At 54.9% G+C, this 18,607-nt stretch overlaps 1 protein-coding gene across 1 annotated transcript; it reads right to left on the reverse strand.

Annotated features, from left to right (window-relative positions):
* Positions 1-2,048: 2,048 nt before the first annotated feature.
* Positions 2,049-10,379, reverse strand: CHRNB2 (cholinergic receptor nicotinic beta 2 subunit; the record flags this gene model as incomplete). Its single annotated transcript, XM_080692306.1, has 6 exons — positions 2,049-2,219; positions 4,524-5,496; positions 6,711-6,820; positions 8,553-8,597; positions 8,759-8,904; positions 10,316-10,379. The coding sequence occupies 6 exons, from the start codon at positions 10,377-10,379 to the stop codon at positions 2,049-2,051; spliced, it is 1,509 nt and encodes a 502-aa protein (XP_080548432.1).
* Positions 10,380-18,607: the final 8,228 nt, after the last annotated feature.

The raw sequence follows: 18,607 nt of genomic DNA on the forward strand, positions 1-18,607 counted from the left end.
GGATGCTACCAACGGGAGAGGGCAGGAGACCCCAAAAAGGAGCGACTGTGGCTGGGTGCGGTGGCACGCATGTGGGATCCCAGTACTGGGGAAACTGAGGCAGAAGGATTGTGGGTTCACAGCCTCCCAGCCAGCCTAGGCAACTTAGGACTCAGCAACCTAGTAAGACTCTGTTTCTAAATAAATATGATAGGACTGGGGGTGTAGCTCAGAGGTAGAACGCCCTTGGATTCGGCCTCTAGTGAATGCGCGCGCGCGCGCGCGCACACACACACACACACACACACACACACACACACACACACACACACACCCCACCTCGGGACCTCCAGAAGCCTGGGCCTCCCTGGAGCCGGCACACCACCCTTCGAACGGAGAATTCCCTCTAGCTTCTGTTTCAGGTTCCAGGGTGGTTTCCCGTTGAAAGAGGGCCCAGGCATAACGTGGCAACTCAATTTTCTGTTCTAGAAGAGGGGACTCTGTGATGTCCGGTCATGCCCCCACCGCAGCAGGAAGAGATGCCCCTGCCATCCCTGAGCGTGGACCTGCATCCTGAGGAGCCACCTGTGGGAGGCGGAGGCGGGGCCGGGGCAGGAGCTCCACCCAGGGCAGGGGGTTGGCTGAGGATGCTCTGGAGAGAAGCCCTCACTCACTGGACTCCCGTGTTGCCGCCACCTGAACCCCCACCCCTGCTCCCCCGATCCAGACCTGTCTGGGGAGATTCTGTTCGCTCAACAAAGCAAGAGGTGAAGTGTGGCCCAGGAGGGAGGGTAGCGTGCCAGTCAGATGGCCCTGTCCCTCCGGAGCCGATGGCCTCACAGACTCAACGTGCACACAGCATGTACTGTATCAGGTACACATCCCTGGCATCCTCCACAGTCACGGCCTCCCCAGGGAGAGGACACTGCTCCTCCCACTTGATAGATCAGGCGCTGAGGCCCCAAGACGGCTCTGCGAGTCAGCAGCAGAGGCTGGCCCTGGTCCCGGGTCCCTGGCCACTGCTCTGAGGGCGCCGTGTCCCCCTGCGCCTGCACTAGTCTGGCGCAGCGGCGATCCTGGCTAACTTCAGAGCTCAAAATCTGACCTGTGTGGGAGCCAGATCCCTCAGGCGCCCAGTCCTGGGCACACCGGCCCTTCTGTGACCTGCCATCTGGTGGCCCAGCACCAAGCATGGGCTGGGACCACAAATCGGAGCGTGGTGGAGGCCGGGGGCAGGAGACCCCTTAATAGGTCTGCTTCTTGGGCCAGGTGGCTGCTGGCAGGCCCCTGGCAATAGTGGCAGGATACAGCCCGCAGGGCCTCACAGGATGGACAGCTGATGCTGCGCTCTGGGCGGAGTCTCTGAAAGCCATCTCACACCGCTGGAGCAGTTGGGCCTCAGATACCATACAGGTCACCCCAAAATTCAGGACTCAAGAGACTCCCCTTCTCCTTGCCACACCCCGAGCCTGGGCAAAGAAAAGAAGAGGGAGGCCTGGGGATGCAGAAAAGGAGCTGGGGCTGGAGCCTTCCCAGGGCCAAGCCCTCTGCGCAGGGCGGGGGGGGGGGGGAGTCAGGTCCTCTCGTGGCCCTCACATGGCTCCCTGTCCTGAGCTCCCTGGGTCAGCCAGGCCAGCCCGGGTTGCACCCCTGCCCTCCGCCCCTCCTCCATGCCGCCCTCTTCCTGCAACTTGGCGGCCATGGACAGTGCTGACCTTTCTTGGCCCTTCCCATCCCCCTTCCCATCCCCCTTCCCAGGGTGGACGGCTCTGACATCTCTGTCCTCCACTTCCTGGCCTGGTCCTCTGCATTGACGCTGTCACTGGGGGTGACACCACAGAAGGAGAGTGGCTCAGGTGGGACGCAGCTGGCCCGGCCCCCCAGCCGGAGTGTGTGGACTGTGGACGGAGGTGGGAGGTGTCCCCGGAGGGCTCTGGGTGGAGCAGGAGGACGGATCTTTGGGGACGGCGCCCCTCTTGCTGGTAGCAGCTCCCTCGCTCACCCATCCTCCACCCGACGCTCTGGTGCCTCCAGGGGCCTCGGGCGGAGGACGGGGGAGCGGCGCAGCCTCACTTGGAGCTGGGAGCCGGGTGGCCCGAGTGGAGGAAGGTGGCGGCGGTGTAGTTCTGGAAGAGCGGCTGCAGGAACATGCCGACCGTGCCAAAGACACAGACGAAGATGAAGATCCAGAGGAAAAGGCGGTCGATCACCATGGCCACGTACTTCCAGTCCTCGCTCACCTGCATGGGGGAGAGGGAGGGGCCCAGGTGTCAGTCACACCAGGTGGGCAGGACGGGATGGGTAGAAGAGGGTCCCACCACAGGGATGCACAGGGCGCCCAGGGTGACCTGACTTCCTGTGAGTGCATGCGTGTGTGCCGTGTGGGTTACTGGGGATGGAACCCCCGGGGGCAGTTTATCTCTGAGCTATACTTCCAGCCTATTTATTTATTTATATCTATTTATTTATTTATTTATTTTTGCAGAACAATGGATGGAACCCAGGGCATTCCATCTACACCTGGGCTACACCCCCAGCCATATTTTTTATTCTTTATTTTGAAACAGGCTCTAAGTTGCAAAGAGCCTCGCTAAGTAGCTGAGGCTGTCTGCGAACCACGATTCCTCCTGTCTCAGCCTCCCGAATGCTGGGATTACAAGGGTGTGCCACCACACCCCACCCAGCCCCATTTAATTTAATTTTATTTGTCTCACTAAGTTGCTGAAGGTCTCAAGAAGTTCCTGAGGCTGGCCTCAAAACTGTGATCCTCCTGTCTCAGCCTCCCAAGTATTGGTAGAATCCAGAGTGACTTTTTGCTTTTGTTTTGTTTTGTTTTTTGTTTTTGCAGTACTTGGGATGAAACCCCAGAGGCATTCTACCTCTAAGCTATACCCCCCAGCCCTATTCTTTATTTTGAAACAGGGTCTCACTGAGTTGCAAAGAGCCCCACTAAGTAGCTGAGGCTGGCTGCAAATTAAGATTCTCCTGTCTCAGCCTCCCAAATGCTGGATTACAAGCGTGCGCCACCACGCCCCGCTCTGAGACTAGTCTTGAACCTCTCCCAAACCCTGGGATTACAGGCATGTGCCACCATGCCTGGCTTTGTAATAATATTTTTTTGTGTGTATGTGGTACTGAGAAGAAACCATGGGGCCTTCTACCTCTGGGCTACATCCCAGACCTATTTTATTTTTTATTTGGAAACAAGGTTTCAGTAAGTTGCTGAGAACCTTACTATGTTGCTGAGGCTGACTTCGGATCTGTGATCCTCCTGGAGGTCTCAGCCTCCCAAGTACTGGGATGACAAGCGTTTGCCATCATGCCCGGCTAGGACAGGCCATCTAATGCCTTGGGTGGCGGGGGAGCTGAGACCTCGGGGAGTCGGGGACCGTCCAGGTTTTGGGCCTGGACCACTGAAAGGACAGTGAAGCCATTTACTAAAGACTGGGGGAAAGGGGCACGCTGGTGGTGGGAATGTAGATGAAGCACTCGGCTTTGGGCGTGTGGAGTTCGAGATGCCTGTGAGCATGTAGGTCACTTCTCTCCAGCACCCAGCTGGGTAAATGCACAGTCCTGAGTGGACTCAGCAGGAGGGTGGGGGTGGCAAAGCAGCTGCTCCCCACGCCAGCACCGCCCATGGGCCTCAGCTGGCTCCCAGGCTCCCCCATCTCTGTCTCAGCCTCCTCTTCACCCATCCAGACAGCAGCATGCTCCCCGGTCCAGCTCTAGCTCCAGCCCAATCCCCTGGAGCGCCCCCATCGCCGCCCTTTCTCATCCTCCGCCAGGAATGGCACAAACCCAGAGGAAACCTGGCCAGTCGCCATGGTAACAGCTGAGCCTTGGCCTGGAACCAGCCAGGTACCTGGGGACAGCCAGGGCAGGCCAGCCGTGGCCCACAGTGAGGGGGGCGGGATGTGAACCCATCAGTCCTCCCCCCAGCTGCTGGCCGGGTCTCATGGAACCCTCTCCTGAGGAGCCGCTGCAGACAAGACCCAAAGGCCAGCGTGCTGCAAGACAGAGGAGATGGACCAGGGAGGCCTCCCTCCCTTCCGCCACTCCAGAAATAATTCACTGAGCCGTTTCCCAGGACCCAGAGACGCAGAAAGGGGATAGTGACTGGGGACTCTACTCTCGGCGGGGAGCAGGCTCGTGGAACCTCTTAACCCTGCCCACGCCGCCCCCACATCCCTTCTGTCCTCAATTCTGTCCCCCACGGGGCGCACTAGGGACTCATCCATCTGTGCCAAGAGCCGCAGAGTAGCAGCTTGGACGTGGTCATGCGAGCTGTCCTGGGCAGCTGCCTGCAGACCCAGAAAGGTCCTTTCCCATCCCAGACGCGCCCGGCATTTGCTCCCGGAAGCTGGATGTCAGGACGCTGCAAGGTCGTCTTGTAGGGACCCCAGACCCCAGGGCCTCCCCGGAAGCCAGCCCCAAAGAACGCGCGCAGGCGCCCCTGACCCCTAGGCCTCCACCCCGCGCGCCTAAGGGCCTCGTGGCTTTCCAGGTCCCGGCCGCCGGCCTCCCCCACCCCCGGGCGCACTCACGCTCTGGTCGTCGTCCTCGCTCCGCATGTGATCCGCTATGAAGCGCACGCCATCCACCGCCTCCCGCAGGCCGCAGCCGCAGGGGCCCCCGGGGCGCCCCGGGCCGGCGCCCTGCACCCCCTGCACCCCGGGCTCGGCCAGGCCCGGGACGGACGCGGCGGGGTTGGCGAAGCAGGTGCAGGGGTCGGCGCCCGGGGCTTCCCGGAACAAGAGGGCGCCCGCCCCCTCGCGCGCGCGCTGGCGCCGCCGCAGGCGCAGGCGCTGGCGGGCGCAGTGGCGGCGGGGCTGCGGCATGCAGAGCAGCGCGGGCAGCTTCTCCAGGAACAGCACCTTGACCCAGGGCGCCATGGTGTGCGTGGTGGGCGAGCGGTGGTGCACGTTGAGCACGCACACGCTGGTGACGATGGAGAAGGTGACCAGCACCATGGTGAACATGAGGTACTTGCCCACGAGGGGCACGTCCAGCGAGGTGGGCGGCACGATCTTGGAGATGAGCAGCAGGAAGACGGTGAGCGCCAGCAGCACCGAGATGCACAGCGTCATCTTCTCGCCGCAGTCGGACGGCAGGTAGAAGACCAGGATGGCCAGCGAGGTGATGAGCACGCAGGGGATGATGAGGTTGATGGTGTAGAAGAGCGGCTTGCGGCGGATGATGAAGTCGTAGGTGATGTCCACGTAGGCGGAGTCGGCGGGGTGCTCGCTGCGCCGGCCCGGCAGCGCCACGATGTCCCACTCCCCGCTGGGCGTGAAGTCGTCCAGGCTGGCCGCGTCGCTCTTGAGCACCAGGTCGATCTCCGTGCGGTCGTAGGTCCAGGAGCGGAAGCGCAGGGTGCAGTTCTGCTGGTCGAACGGGAAGTGCTTCACCTGGATCTTGCAGGCGCTCTTGTAGATGGCGGGCGGCAGCCAGAAGATGCTGCCGTCGTAGGAGACCACGGCGTTGGAGTAGAAGGACACCTCGTACATGCCGTCGGCGCTGCCGAAGGACGCGCGCCGTCAGCCCCGGCCCCTGGGCCCCCGGCAGCCCCCCCCCCCCCGCGCGGGAGGAGAGGGGACCCCGGCCCCAGAGAGAGGAGCGCGGGGGGGCGGGGGGGCGTCGAGCAGAGGAGGGGATGCATGCCCGGGGTGTCTGGGGGCAGCGGGGGTGCTGGTCAGGAGGCCTGGGCGTCCCCTCGGAGGTGGACAGGGCGGGTGGGGGAGGGGACTGTCAAAGTGCAGATCCCCGGGCCATGGCGGGGTGGGGGGGCATGGGCAGGCGGGTGGAGAGCTTGGTCTGGTCAGCCCAGCCAGGTGGTTTTGTACCTTAGACGCCAGCAGCAGGAGGCAGATTAGAACCTGGAGGAAAATCTGGGACCCGGCCTCCAGGAAAGCCTATTTATTTTTATTTTTATTTTTGGTGGTACTGGGGATTCTACCTCCGAGCGATACCCCCAGCCCTAGTTTTTATTCTTTTATTTTTATTATTTATTTATTTATTTATTTATTTATTTATTGTGGTACTGGGATGGAACCCAAGGGCATTCTACCTCCGAGCCACACCCCCAGCCCTATTTTATTTATTTATTTATTTATTTATTTATTTATTTATTTATTGTGGTACTGGGGATGATACCCAGGGGCTTTCTACCCCCAGGCTACACTCCCAGACCTATTTTATATTTTATTTGGAAACAGGGTCTCACTAAGTTGCTGAGAGCCTCACTAAGCAGTGCCTCCTGGCTCAGCCTCCCAAGTACTGTTATTACAAGTGTGCGCCACCACGCTCGGCTTTTATCCTTTATTTTGAAACAGGGTCTCACTGGGTTGCAAAGGGCCTCACTAAGTTGCTGAGGCTGGCCATGAACCACGATCCTCCTGCCTCAGCCTCCCGAATGCTGGGATTACAAGTGTGAACACCACACCTGGCAAGAAAGCCAATTTTTGAATGAGTTTAGGCACGGGAGGCTTCAAGTGTTATATCCCCACCCACCTCAGCTGCAAATGCTGGCAGTCCTGACTGGCTGGGAAGGGGAGGGTCATGGCCCAGGTCATTCAGCTGTCCATGCAGGATCTCTCCACTCTGGGTCCGCCTGTCTGGGCCAAGCATTGAAAAACCCCTTCTCTCGTGCAGCATCACCTAGGTCTCCTTATTCCCTCCCTGAACCACCCCACAAGCTCCCCCGACCTCCCCATGACTTCAGGGTCACCTACTTGTTGTAAAGGACCACATCCGGGAGCCAGATGTGTTTGGAAGGCAGTCGAACTTTCTTCATGTTGTCGAACTCCTCCGGCTTCCAGGTGAGGCGGTAGTCCTCCCACTCCTAGGGAAGGGAGCGAGGGAGCAACCCCAGCCTCTGCCCCCAGAGGGCCCCAAGGCCAAGGCAAAGGGCGAGAGGGGGCCCTGGTGGTTTCAGAAAACTTTAAAAGTCAACCTCTATCAGGTGCAGTGGTGCACACTTGTAATCCCAAACTGAGACAGGAGGATCACAGGATTGAGGCTAGCCTTGGAAAATTAGCCTCAGCAACTTAAGGAGACCATGTTTCTAAATATAAAAAGGGCCAGGTGTGGTGGAACTCGCTTGTAATCCCAGCGCTTGGGAGGCGGAGACAGGAGGATCGCGCAGGTTCGAAGCCAGCCTCAGCTACTTAGCGAGGCTCTCAGCAACTTAGCGAGACCCTGTTTCCAAATAAAGTATAAAATAGGTCTGGGAGTAGAGCCCGGAGGTAGAAAAGCCCCTGGGTTCCACCCTCAGTGCACAAAAAATAAATAAATAATAAATAAATATAAAAAGGGCTGGGGTTTAGCTCAGAGGTAGGACGCCCCTGGGTTCCATCCCCAGTGCCCCCAACAAAAGCCGGCCTCCTGCACACGCGCCGCCTCTGCGTGGCTCCTGTGGTGCTCGTGGCACTTCATTGCTCAACGACACCAACACATCATGATGTTTTTATTTTATATTTTACAAACGAGAAAGTGACTCTTGGAGAGTTTAAATCTTTTATTTTATTTTTGCCGTACTGGGATTGGAACCCAGGGGCATTCTACCTCCAAGCTCTACGCCCAGCCCCACTTTTTATTCATTATTTTGAAACAGGCTCTCACTGAGTCGCAAAGGGCCTCTCACTAAGTAGCTGAGGCTGCCTGCGAACCGCGAGCCTCCTGTCTCAGCCTCCCGAATGCTGGGATGACAAGCGTGCGCCACCACGCCTGGATTTCTTGGAGAGTTTAAAACCACAGAGCTGGTGAGTGCCCACACCAAGATTCCAGTCCGGATATTTAGGACTCCAAAGTCTATACCTTTCTGCCTCTTCCCCGCCCCTCCCCCAACCCCGGATTGAACCCACACGTATTGTACCTCTGAGCTACACCCTCAGCTCTTTTTTATGTATTTTTTAATTTTTTTTTTCATTTAAAACAAGGTCTCAGCTGGGCGTGGTGGCGCAGGCTTGTAATCCCCGCGCTTGGGAGGCAGAGACAGGAGGATCGCGCAGGTTCGAAGTCAGCTAGCTGCGCTGGCTTAGGAGACCCTGTTTCCAAATAAAATGTATAAAATAGGCCTGGGAGTGTACCCCAGAGGTAGAAGGGCTTCCAGGAACCCCAGTACCACCAAAATCAAAAACAAGGTCTCACTTAGTTGCTGAGGGCTTCACTAAGAGACTGAAGCTGGCCTTGAACCTGTGATCCTCCTGTCTCAGCCTTCCAAGTACTGGGATTACAGCCTGGCTTTGTGCCTCTTATGAGGAGACTACAAGAGAAAAGCACATGGAAAGGAAAGAAGGAAGGAAGCCGGGCGTGGTGGCACACGCTCATAATCCCAGTATTCGGGAGGCAGAGACAGGAGGATCGGGGTTCACGGCCAGCCTCAGCTACATAGTGAGGCCCTTTGCAACTCAGTGAGGCCCTGTTTGAAAATAAAGAATAAAAAATGCTACTGGAAAATAGCTCAGAGGTAGAATGTCCCAGGGTTCTATCCCCAGTACCATAAAAGAATTTTAAAAAACACAAAGAAAAAACGGCAGCCGGAAGCCAAGAGTGTGGCTGGGAAGCGCACTAACCTGGGTCAGCCAGACGTTGGTGGTCATGATCTGCTCCCTCTCATGCTGCGGAAAAATAGAGAAGCTGCCAAGAAGCCCCAGCCCCGTGCCTGCGGCACCGCCCATCCCTCCCACACCGGGCACAGCAGAAGAGGAAACACACAGCGCTAACGTTTGCTGGCTGGGCTGGCTTCGGGAGCAGGGCAGCGGTTGGGACCCCCACTCACCACACTGATGAGCTGGGCCAGCGACACCATGAGCTGTACCGTCACCAGCTCAGAGCCGTTGGTGGCCGGGCGGATAAGCTTGTTGTAGCGAGAGGGGTCCAGGAGATGTTCCACCAGCCGCTCCTCTGTGTCCGTGCCCCACACGCCTGGACACATGGAGGAAGAGGGTAGAGGAAGGACTCACGGAGGGCCCTGCCCTCCCCGGGAAGGTGGGCTAGGCATTAGGCACAAGCCGAGGATGGAGCGTCCCACTGCCCCAGCCCTAGGAAGACTGCACAATGTTTAGGTTAAACTGGGCGTGGTGGCGCACGCTTGTAATCCCAGCGCTTGGGAGGCTGAGACAGGAGGATCGCACAGGTTCAAAGCCAGCCTCAGCTACTGAGTGAGGCTCTCAGCAACTTAGTGAGACTCTGTTTCCAAATAAAATATAAAATAGGTCTGGAGCTTAGCTTAGTGGCACATACTTGTAATCCCAGAATTTGGGAGGCTGAGACAGGAGGCTCACGGTTCTCAGACAGCCTCAGCTAATTAGCGAGGCCCTTTGCAACTCAGTGAGACTCTGTTTCAAAGAAATAAAAGACTAGCCGGGCATGGTGGCGCATGCTTGTAATCCCCGCACTTGGGAGGCTGAGACAGGAGGATCGCACAGGTTAGAAGCCAGCCTCAGCTACTTAGGCTCTCAACAACCTAGTGAGACCCTGTTTCCAAATAAAATATAAAAAATAGGTCTGGGAGTGTAGCCCAGAGATAGAAAGCCTCTGGGTTCCACCCCCAGTACCACACACACACAAAAAAAAAAACCTAGAAATAGGGCCGAGGAGGTATACTTCAGAGTTAAAATACCTCTGGGTTCCATCCCCAGTACCGAGAAAAAAAAGATAGGTCTGGGATTGTAACCTGGAAGGAGAAAGCCCCTGGGTTCCATTCCCAGTACCACTAATAAATAATAATAATAATTAATAATAATAGTAATAATAATAATAATAGGGCTGGGGTGTAGCTCAGAGGTAGAATGGCCCTGGGTTCCATTCCCAGTAACACACACACACACACACACACACACACACACACACACACACACACACCACCCCTCTGTGACTGCACAGACATACCCCTCTGCAGCCCCTCAAAGGGCTCCTTCCCACTCCTTAGTGGGGCCATTTCTTCCTTTCCAACTTTCCTGCCCAATCTTTTTGCCCCCTTGGGGTGACCCAAATCAGGAGCCCAGTGGGGGGGGGGGGTGATGGGAGCGAAGATACAATGCTTCTCAAAAAGTCAAAGGATATTCCAGCCGCTGCCAGAAGCGGCCCTTTTCCACCGCAGGCAGCCGGGGGCGGGGTCCCTGCCCTTCCTCTGGTGCCCGCACCCTCCCCGCCCCAGGCAGGCCTCCATCTCTTCCTGCACCCTTGCTCCTTCGGGCTGTTCCCGGTTCAGTCGCTGCATGCAGGCCCGTGGGCGCGGCTGCCCTCCCCACCCTCGGGGGCTCCTCCATGGGGGGGGGCAGAGTCTCGGGCCCTCGGGCTGGGTCGGGGGCACCTGAGCGGCCCCCGTTCTTACCAGAGCAGAGCCCGAGAAGGCCGAGGCCGAGGAGCAGCGCCATGGGGCTGGAGCACCGGGCCATGCCGCGGCATCGCTCGCTCCCCGCCTGCGCCAGCTGGGCAGCGGCCGGGCGCTGTCCGCGGTGCTGAAGCCGCCGCCTCTGGGGCCGCCGCGCCCGCGCCTGGGGAGGACCGAGCGGCTCGCCTGCCTCCGGGTCCCAGCAGGCGGGGGCTCTTCCGGCAGCTCTTCCAGGGAATACAACTGCGACGCTGGAGGGGAGGAGTCTCCGCCCGGAGGCGGAAGCGCCAGATCCCAGAATAAAAAAGGGGGTCCCTGGGTGGGCCGGGCTTTGGTCCTGCGTAGTTGGGGCGTGCCTGGGGGTGGAAGAAAGGCGACCCGCCGCTTGGTGGAGGGGTTCTGAGGCCCCGAAGGTTGGGCAGGACCTGGAGGGGGTTGAGAAGGGCTGGTGGGAAGAGAAATAGGTCAAGGCCCTCTGAACCAAAATGAGGGGCAGGAAGAGTTTCTGGGGTTCCTGTCCTCTTTATCTTTTTTTTTTTTTTTTAAGGGTCTGGGGATTGAACCCAGGGCCATTCGACCTCCTAGCTACAACCCCTGCCCTATATTTTATTCTTTATTATGAAACAGAGTCTCACTAAGTTGCAAAGGGCCTTGCTAAGAAGGCGAGACTGTCCGCGAACCCCCATCCTCCTGTCTCAACCTCCCAAATGCTGGGATTACAAGCATGCGCCACCACGCCTGGCTCCTGGCCTCTTTGTGTCTTGTCAAAACCAATGTCCTTGCTACCCGGGAAAAGAAAATGCAGAACCCCCACACCTGTGCCTCTCTCTGCCTCCCTGAACCCTTCAAAAAGCTGGACGCCTACTTTCCCACAGGGGATCTCTAAGGTGGGGAGGTTTAGACTTCTCCAGAAAAGAAGGCAACCTTCAGCCAGGCACCATGGCATAAGCCTGTAATCCCAGGCTGAGACTTGAGAGGCTAAGACAGGTTCCAGGCCAGCCTCAGCGACTTAGTGGGACTCAGAAACCTAGAGAGACCCTGTTTCAAAGTAAAAAGGGTTGCAGGTGTGGTGGGGCACTCTAATAATCCCAGAATTTGGGAGGCTGAGATCAGAGAATCCAGGTTCGCAGACAGCCTCAGCTACTTACTGAGGCCCATTGCAACTCAGTGAGACCCTGTTTCAAAAGAAAGAATAAAAAGCCAGGCGTGGTGCCGCACACTTGTAATCCCAGCACTTGGGAGGCTGAGACAGGAGGATCGCACAGGTTTAAAACCAGCCTCAGCTACTTAGTGAGGCTCTCAGCAAGTTAATGAGACCCTGTTTCCAAATAAAAATATAAAATAGATGTGGGGGTGTAGCCCGGAGGTTAGAAGGCCCCTGGATTCCATCCCCAGTACCGCAAAAATAAATAAATAAATAAAAATAAAATAATAAAAAATAAAAAGGGCTGGGGGTATAGCTTGGGAGGTAGAATACTCCTGGGTTCAATCCTTAGTATAAAAGTAAAGAAAGAAGGAAAGAAAGAAAGAAAGAAAGAAAGAAAGAAAGAAACCTTCAAAGTCTTAAAGAGCGGAAAGATAACCAGCTAGTTGGATGACCCTTCCCGCCCCGCTGGCTTGCAGTCCCGCCGCTGTCCTCTGAGGGGCTGGGAGATCAGGGACCGTTTCACAGGGCCAGAAAATGGAGCTGACAAAGGCAGCAAAGATGAAAGAGATGTCAAAACTCAGCGCCATCTCTGATCTTGAAAGCCCTGAACTTTAAGCTGCGGAGCCAATAAAGGCCCCTCTTTTTCTTAAGTCGATTTGTTGGGACTTTAAACCAAAAGGTTGTGGACTGAAGCAGACTCACCCAGCAAAGCTGCACCTTGGTTCATCAGCCCTGACTTCCCAGCCTCGCCGGCTCCTCTGCTCCCAGCGCTACACCCCAGCTATTGCCCATGTCTCCAAGACCCAAACATTTGACCCATCCATCCCCACGCAGGTCAGGGACTTCAAAACATCTAGTTCCCTTTGGGTCTTTTATTACTCATGTCTCCCTAAGTATCTTCTACTTAAATCTCAGGATTTGGCAGGAATTTTAATTCCTTAAGGAGTCAGGTGCCCTACTCTGCGTGTTGCTGCTTCTGGTCCCCCCAACTCTCCTCCTCCTCCTCCTCCTCCTCCTGCTCCTCCTGCTCCTCCTCCTCCTCCTCTTCCCCTTCATCCTCCTCCTCCTCTTCTTCTTCCCCTTCCTCCTCCTCCTCTTCTTCTCCTTCCTCCTCCTCTTCCTCCTCCTCCTCCTCCTCTTCCTCCTCTATTGGGGATGACACCCAAGGTATTCTACCTCTGAACTATAACCCTAGCCCTATTTTTTATTCATTTTTAAAAATTATTATTGTGGGTCTGGGGATGGAACCCAGGGGCATTCGACCTCCGGGCTACATCCCCTGCCCTATTTTTTTATTTTGAAACCGGGTCTCACTAAGTTGCAAAGGGCTTCACTAAGTAGCTGAGGCTGTTCTTGAACCCCGATCCTTCGGTCTCAGCTTCCCCAATGCTGGGATTACAAGCGTGTGCCACCATACCCGGCTTGTTCATGGTTTTATGTACAAATATATACATTTCTGTTGGGTATTATAACTAAATCACATATGATTTTTTATCATTTTTAAAGGAGCATACGGCAATCTTCCATTCTCATTTACTTTTTCTCAAATATCTCTCCATTCCAATAAGTATTCGTGTGTGTGTGTGTGTGTGTGTGTGTGTGTGTGTGTGTGTGTGTGTGTTTGACTAAGGATGAAACCTATGAGCCTCTACATCCAGGCTACACCCCCAGCCCTATTTTTTAATTTTTTTAAACTTGGAAACAGGGTCTTGCTAAGTTGCTGAGGCTGGCTTTGAACCTGTGATCCTCTGGTTTCAGCCTCCCAAGTACTGGTATTACAGGTGTGTGCTACCATGCCTGACTGATAAGCTGATAAGTGTTCTTATAAACCTACCTCTCTCTCTCTCTCTCTCACTCTCACTTTTTGTGGTACTAGGGATGGATCCCAGGGACATTCTACCTCTGAGCTATACCCCCAGCCCTATTTTTTTATTCTTTATTTTTTATTTTAAATTTTTAATAATTTTATTTATGTATTTATTCATTTATTTATTTATATATTTTTGTGGTACTGGGGGTGGAACCCAGGGGCCTTCTACCTCTGAGCTATACTCTCAGACCTATTTTATATTTTATTTGGAAACAGGGTCTCACTAAGTAGCAGAGGCTAGGTTCGAACCTGTGCGATCCTCCTGTCTCAGCCTCCCATGCACAGGGTCACAAGTGTGTGCCATGCCCGGCTTATTCTTTATTTTGAAATAAAGAGTTGCAAAGGGCCTCACTAGATGAGGCTGTCCATGAACCGTGATCCTCCTGTCTCAGCCTCCCAAGTGCTGGGATTATAAGCATGTGCCACCACGCCCGGTTTCTCTTTTCTTTTGAGACAGGGTCTTGCTGTGTTGCCCTGGTTGGTCCCTATTACTGTTTGTGGCTTTGTACTGCAGTCGGTGATATCAAGCTCCAGTTCACGTGCTCCCGAGGACAGGCGCAGGACCCACCACAAAACGGTACGAGTGAGGCTGTCAGGTAAGCAGCCCCTCTCCTGCCCCGACAGCTGCTCCCCCAGGGACTGCCCCTCATTTCTCTCCACGGCCCCGCACCCCAGCACCCACGCAACCCCCGGCCACGAGACGGTGCTGCACACGCGTCTGTTCATTCAATGGACGGCCGCTGCCCTCCTAGGAGCAGACGGAGAAGTTGGCTCTCCCCACTCCCAACGAGCCCATCTGCGCCCTCTGATAACACACGACCTTTTGGAGAAAAAGAAAATCCCTACAATCCATTTTCCACAGAACAGCCAGAGTGATCTTTAAACATTTTTAATCAGATCATGCTACTTTCTGCTTAAAACCCTCCAGTGGCCTCCCACTGAACTTTAAATAAAACCCAAGTGACTTGCTGTGGTCTCTAACACAGCTCCTGCCTGCCTCGCTGGCCTGTTTCTGCCTTTCTCCCTTCTGCTTTCACTAGACTCAAGACCCAGATCCCCATTTTTTTGAAAAACAACTATTGAGTTCTTACATGCATTGTTATATACGGTTGTATGCACTTTTCCTTTTTTTTTTTTTTTTTTTTTTTTTTTGAAGTACTGGGGATGGAACTCAGGGGCATTCTACCTCCTAGCTACACCCCAGCCCTATTTTTTATTCTTTATTTTGAAATAGGGTCTCCCTGAGTTGCAGAGGGCCTCACTAAGTAGCTGAGGCTGTCTGCGAACCACGATCCTCCAGTCTCAGCCTCCTGAATGCTGGGATTAGAAACATGAGCCACCACGCCCGCCCTGCCCTCGCCCTTTTTACTTTTTTTTTTTTTTTGGTGGTACTGAGGTTCCTGGAAGCCCTTCTACCTCTGGGCTACACTCCCAGACCTATTTTTACATTTTTTTTATTTGGAAACAGGGTCTCCTAAGCCAGCGCGCGCGGCTGGCTTCGAACCTGCGCGATCCTCCTGTCTCTGCCTCCCAAGCGCGGGGATTACAAGCGTGCGCCACCACGCCCGGCTACTTTTTGTTTTGCAACAGTGTCTCACTGTGTTGCTGAGGCTGGGCTCAGACCTGCCGTCCTCCTGGAATCCCAGCCTCCCAAGGACAGGGATTAGATGAGCGTCACCACGCCTGGCTGTCCCATTTCCTTCCAAAGGTACGATGACCATGCTGCAGGGAGCTTCAGGCTTACAAATAAGGACGCTGACATGTGCAGGAATTAAATAACTAGCCAAGGTCACAGAGCTAGCAAGGCAGGGGCACTCAGGTCCAAGTCTAGTTTGGCCTGTCTATAGTCCAGGCTCTTCCCCGGGATGGGCCAATTCAGAGCCTGCGCCCGCCGTGCCTCCCTCCCTCCTGACACTTAATGTGTTCACAGCCCAGCCCAGCCCCGACTCTGCCCACAGAACTCTCCTGCTGGAGGTATCGTTCTGTCCCTGCTATTAGCCGTGTAGGCTTCCAGAGCTCCTCAAAATTCTAGTGACTTTTTGATCTACCTTGGTCTTAAAATAAGGCCAAATTCCTGAACATGGCTCTGGATGTCTGCCAAGCTCTCGCCCTTGCCAGCCTTGGCGTGGCTGTCCCAGATGCAGCAGCTCTTCCCAGTCCTTCATCGTCCTAACTCAAGACCTTGGTGAGTACCACCATTCCATCGAGGACAGTGTCAGCCCTTCCTCTTCCCGCTCATACGTCTTTATTTTTTTCCCCCCCTGCGGTACTGGGTATGGATCCCAGGGGCATTCTACCTCCAAGCTACACCCCCAGCCCTATTTTTTTTTCTTTTATTCTTTATTTTGAAACAGGGTCTCACTGAATTGTAAAGGGCCTAAGTAGCTGAGGCTGGCCATGACTTGCGATCTTCCTGTCTCAGCCTCCCAAGTACTGGGATTTCATAGCCTGCTCCACCACGCCGGCTTCCTGCTGATCATTCTGGCCACCTCTGAGCTTGTCACTCGTTCAGCTACACCTTCCCAGCGTCTCACCCAGTCTTTTTCTCCTTTCAGAACTTACCGCAATCTTGCGTAAGTGACTGGGTGTGCCACGATCCACAAAATGACTTTCTACCTGGCTGAATGCACAGAAATTTTGAGGACTGGGTAGGAGATCAGTATTTGTTCACCTTCTCTGGCATTTTGTGAGGCAGCTGGCTTTGCACACGCCAGCTTTCTCATATTTATTACGCTCCTTAGGCAAACATAATGTCACCTGCCTGTAATCCTTATACTTGGGAGGCTGAGACAAGAGGATTGCAGGTTTGAGGCCAGACTCAGCAACTTAGCAAGACTCTCTGCTTTGAAATTTAAAAAACAAAAGGGCTGGGGATAGAGCTCAGGAAGTGGAATGCCTCTGGGCTCAGGCCACAATACCACCCAAACAAATTAACAAAAAGAATAAACGCTCTTTGAAGGCAGAGGTTCTGGTTTTAATCTCTAATGTTTCTCTAGCACATAAGTACTAATTGAATATGCCATCACTTTTTTTATATATTGAGGATTGAACCCAGGGGCATTCTACTTCTGAGCGACACCCCCAGCCCTATTTTTTATTCTTTTTTTCTTTTTGCAGTACTGGGGATTGAGCCCAGGGGCATTCCACCTCTGAGCGACACCCCTAGCCCTATTTTTTTATTCTTTATCTTGAAACAGGGTCTCACTGAGCGGCAAAGGGCCTAAGTAGCTGAAGCTGTCTGAGAACCGCGATCCTCCTGTCTCAGCCTCCCGAATGCTGCGATGACAAGCGTGCGCCACCACGCCCGGCCTTTGCTTTCTTTTGGTTGGATTCCACGCTGCCATTCCATCACTTTAGATAATCCCACGAGGTTCCGAGGTGCCAGAGGGCTGTCCCAGCCAGAGAGCTGAGTCTGGGTAACACCCAGTGCTAACTTATTTCACTTTCTTCTAATTAAGCCCTTACAATGTTCCAAATGGCTGCGTTCATGGGTGTCCCGAGCAAGGGGTGAAGTCACGTGATGGACGTGTGAAAAGCCCATGGGCTTTGGAGACAGACCTAAGGACTCTGCTTACAAGTGGCAAATCCTTGGGTGATCACTCTCCTTAACTCACTTGTAAAGGAGGGGTGAAAGTGCTTACCTTGCAAGATTGTTGGGCGGCTTAAAATATTTGCAAAATACCTTGGCTCAGGAAGCATTCACAGGGAATTCTTACCATAGCCTTTTATGCTATCAGCCTGTACACACAAAGGTGAGTGCAGCTAAATGTTCAGGCTACTCAAGCAAGATAAACAGCCCCCCAGGAGGAACCAGGAACACACAAGCTCTTTATTCTTGGAGTGCCAGACACCGAGCCCAGGGAGGTTCTAATTCTACCACCAAACTACACCCCCAGCCCGGTTTGATTTTATTTTTATTTATTTTGTGGTACTGGGGATGGAACCCAGGGGCATTCTACCTCCAAGCTACACTCCCAGCCCTATTTTTTATTCCTTATTTTGAAACGGGCGTCTCACTGAGTTGCAAAGAGCCTCACTAAGTAGCTGAGGCTGGCTGCGAACTGCCATCCTCCTGTCTCAGCCTCCCAAATACTGGGATTACAAGCGTGCGCCATCACACCCAGCTGATTTTTTTTTGAGGTATTGAGGATTGAACCTAGGGGCATTCTACCACTGAGCTACACCCCCAAGCCCTATTTTTCCTATTCTTTATTTGGCAACAGGGTCTAAGTTTCGGAGGGCCTAAGTAGCTGAGGCTGGCAGCGAACCTGCGATCCTCCTATCTCAGTCTCCCAAGTACTGGGATTACAAGCTTGCGCCACCACGCCCGGCTCCTTCTTAATATTTTGAAACAGTGTTCACTTAGTTATTCCAAGTTGGACTTGAACTCGCCATCCTCCTGCCTCAGCTTGGAATTTTAGGTCTGCCCGCAGCCATTTGCATCCAGCATATGCAATCTCTCTAAATATCCAAAGCTGCACTCGGTCTTCTGCAATGAAGGTCTTCTGCAAACGCCATTGAACGGGTAAGTGGCCCAGGATGGCGCGCCAAGTTACACTGTCAGCTTCCGACAAGAGCGAACCCGTTTTAGTCCAGGTGAAGAGGAAGCTGGCGATCTAGCCACCGGCCCCCGGCAGGGGAAATACCGGCTCCGGATTTCTGGAACCTCAGCCAGCTTTGTCCTTTGTGATAGTGCCACCTGGCGAGAGCCCGAAGGAACTGCCACTTACTCCCGCCAGGCCCATTGACTGCGACAAGGTGTTCGCTATTCGGGCTTTGGGAGAGGGAACCGGGTCCACCTGAGTCCGCCTCTTTCCATCCTGCCCAAGTTAATGGTTTCGACAGGCAGCGAAGCGCTTCCCTAATTGTGCAGAGGAGGCCCGTGCAGCCCTTTCCCAATCTCGTCCAGACCTGGGGCGGGGGGAGGGCGTGAAGAGCACCCAAGGCCGGCCCGACAGCCGACCAGGGCGCGCGGTCCCCACCGACTCCTCGGGCGCAGGCAAAGGGCATCATCCTGGTCGGAGCCATTGTACAGATGAAGAAACTGAGGCTCGGCGCGGAAGTGGTTCACCAAGGTCACAGGGCGAGCTAAGAGGCCGAGGCAGGAGGAGCACCCCCACCTTCTGTGCCCCGGGCCCCGACCCCACGCCCCTGACTAAGCACGGAGACGCAGCCTGGCCCCCCACCCGGGGGCCAGAAGTTAGGGGACCCGGTGGCCAGGGCCCGCAGCGTGCACCCGCCGGGGTCTCTCTCCTCTGCCACCCATCGCCCCGCC

Source organism: Muscardinus avellanarius (genome assembly GCF_963383645.1).
Source record: "Muscardinus avellanarius genome assembly, chromosome: 3".
Classification (NCBI taxonomy): domain Eukaryota; kingdom Metazoa; phylum Chordata; class Mammalia; order Rodentia; family Gliridae; genus Muscardinus; species Muscardinus avellanarius.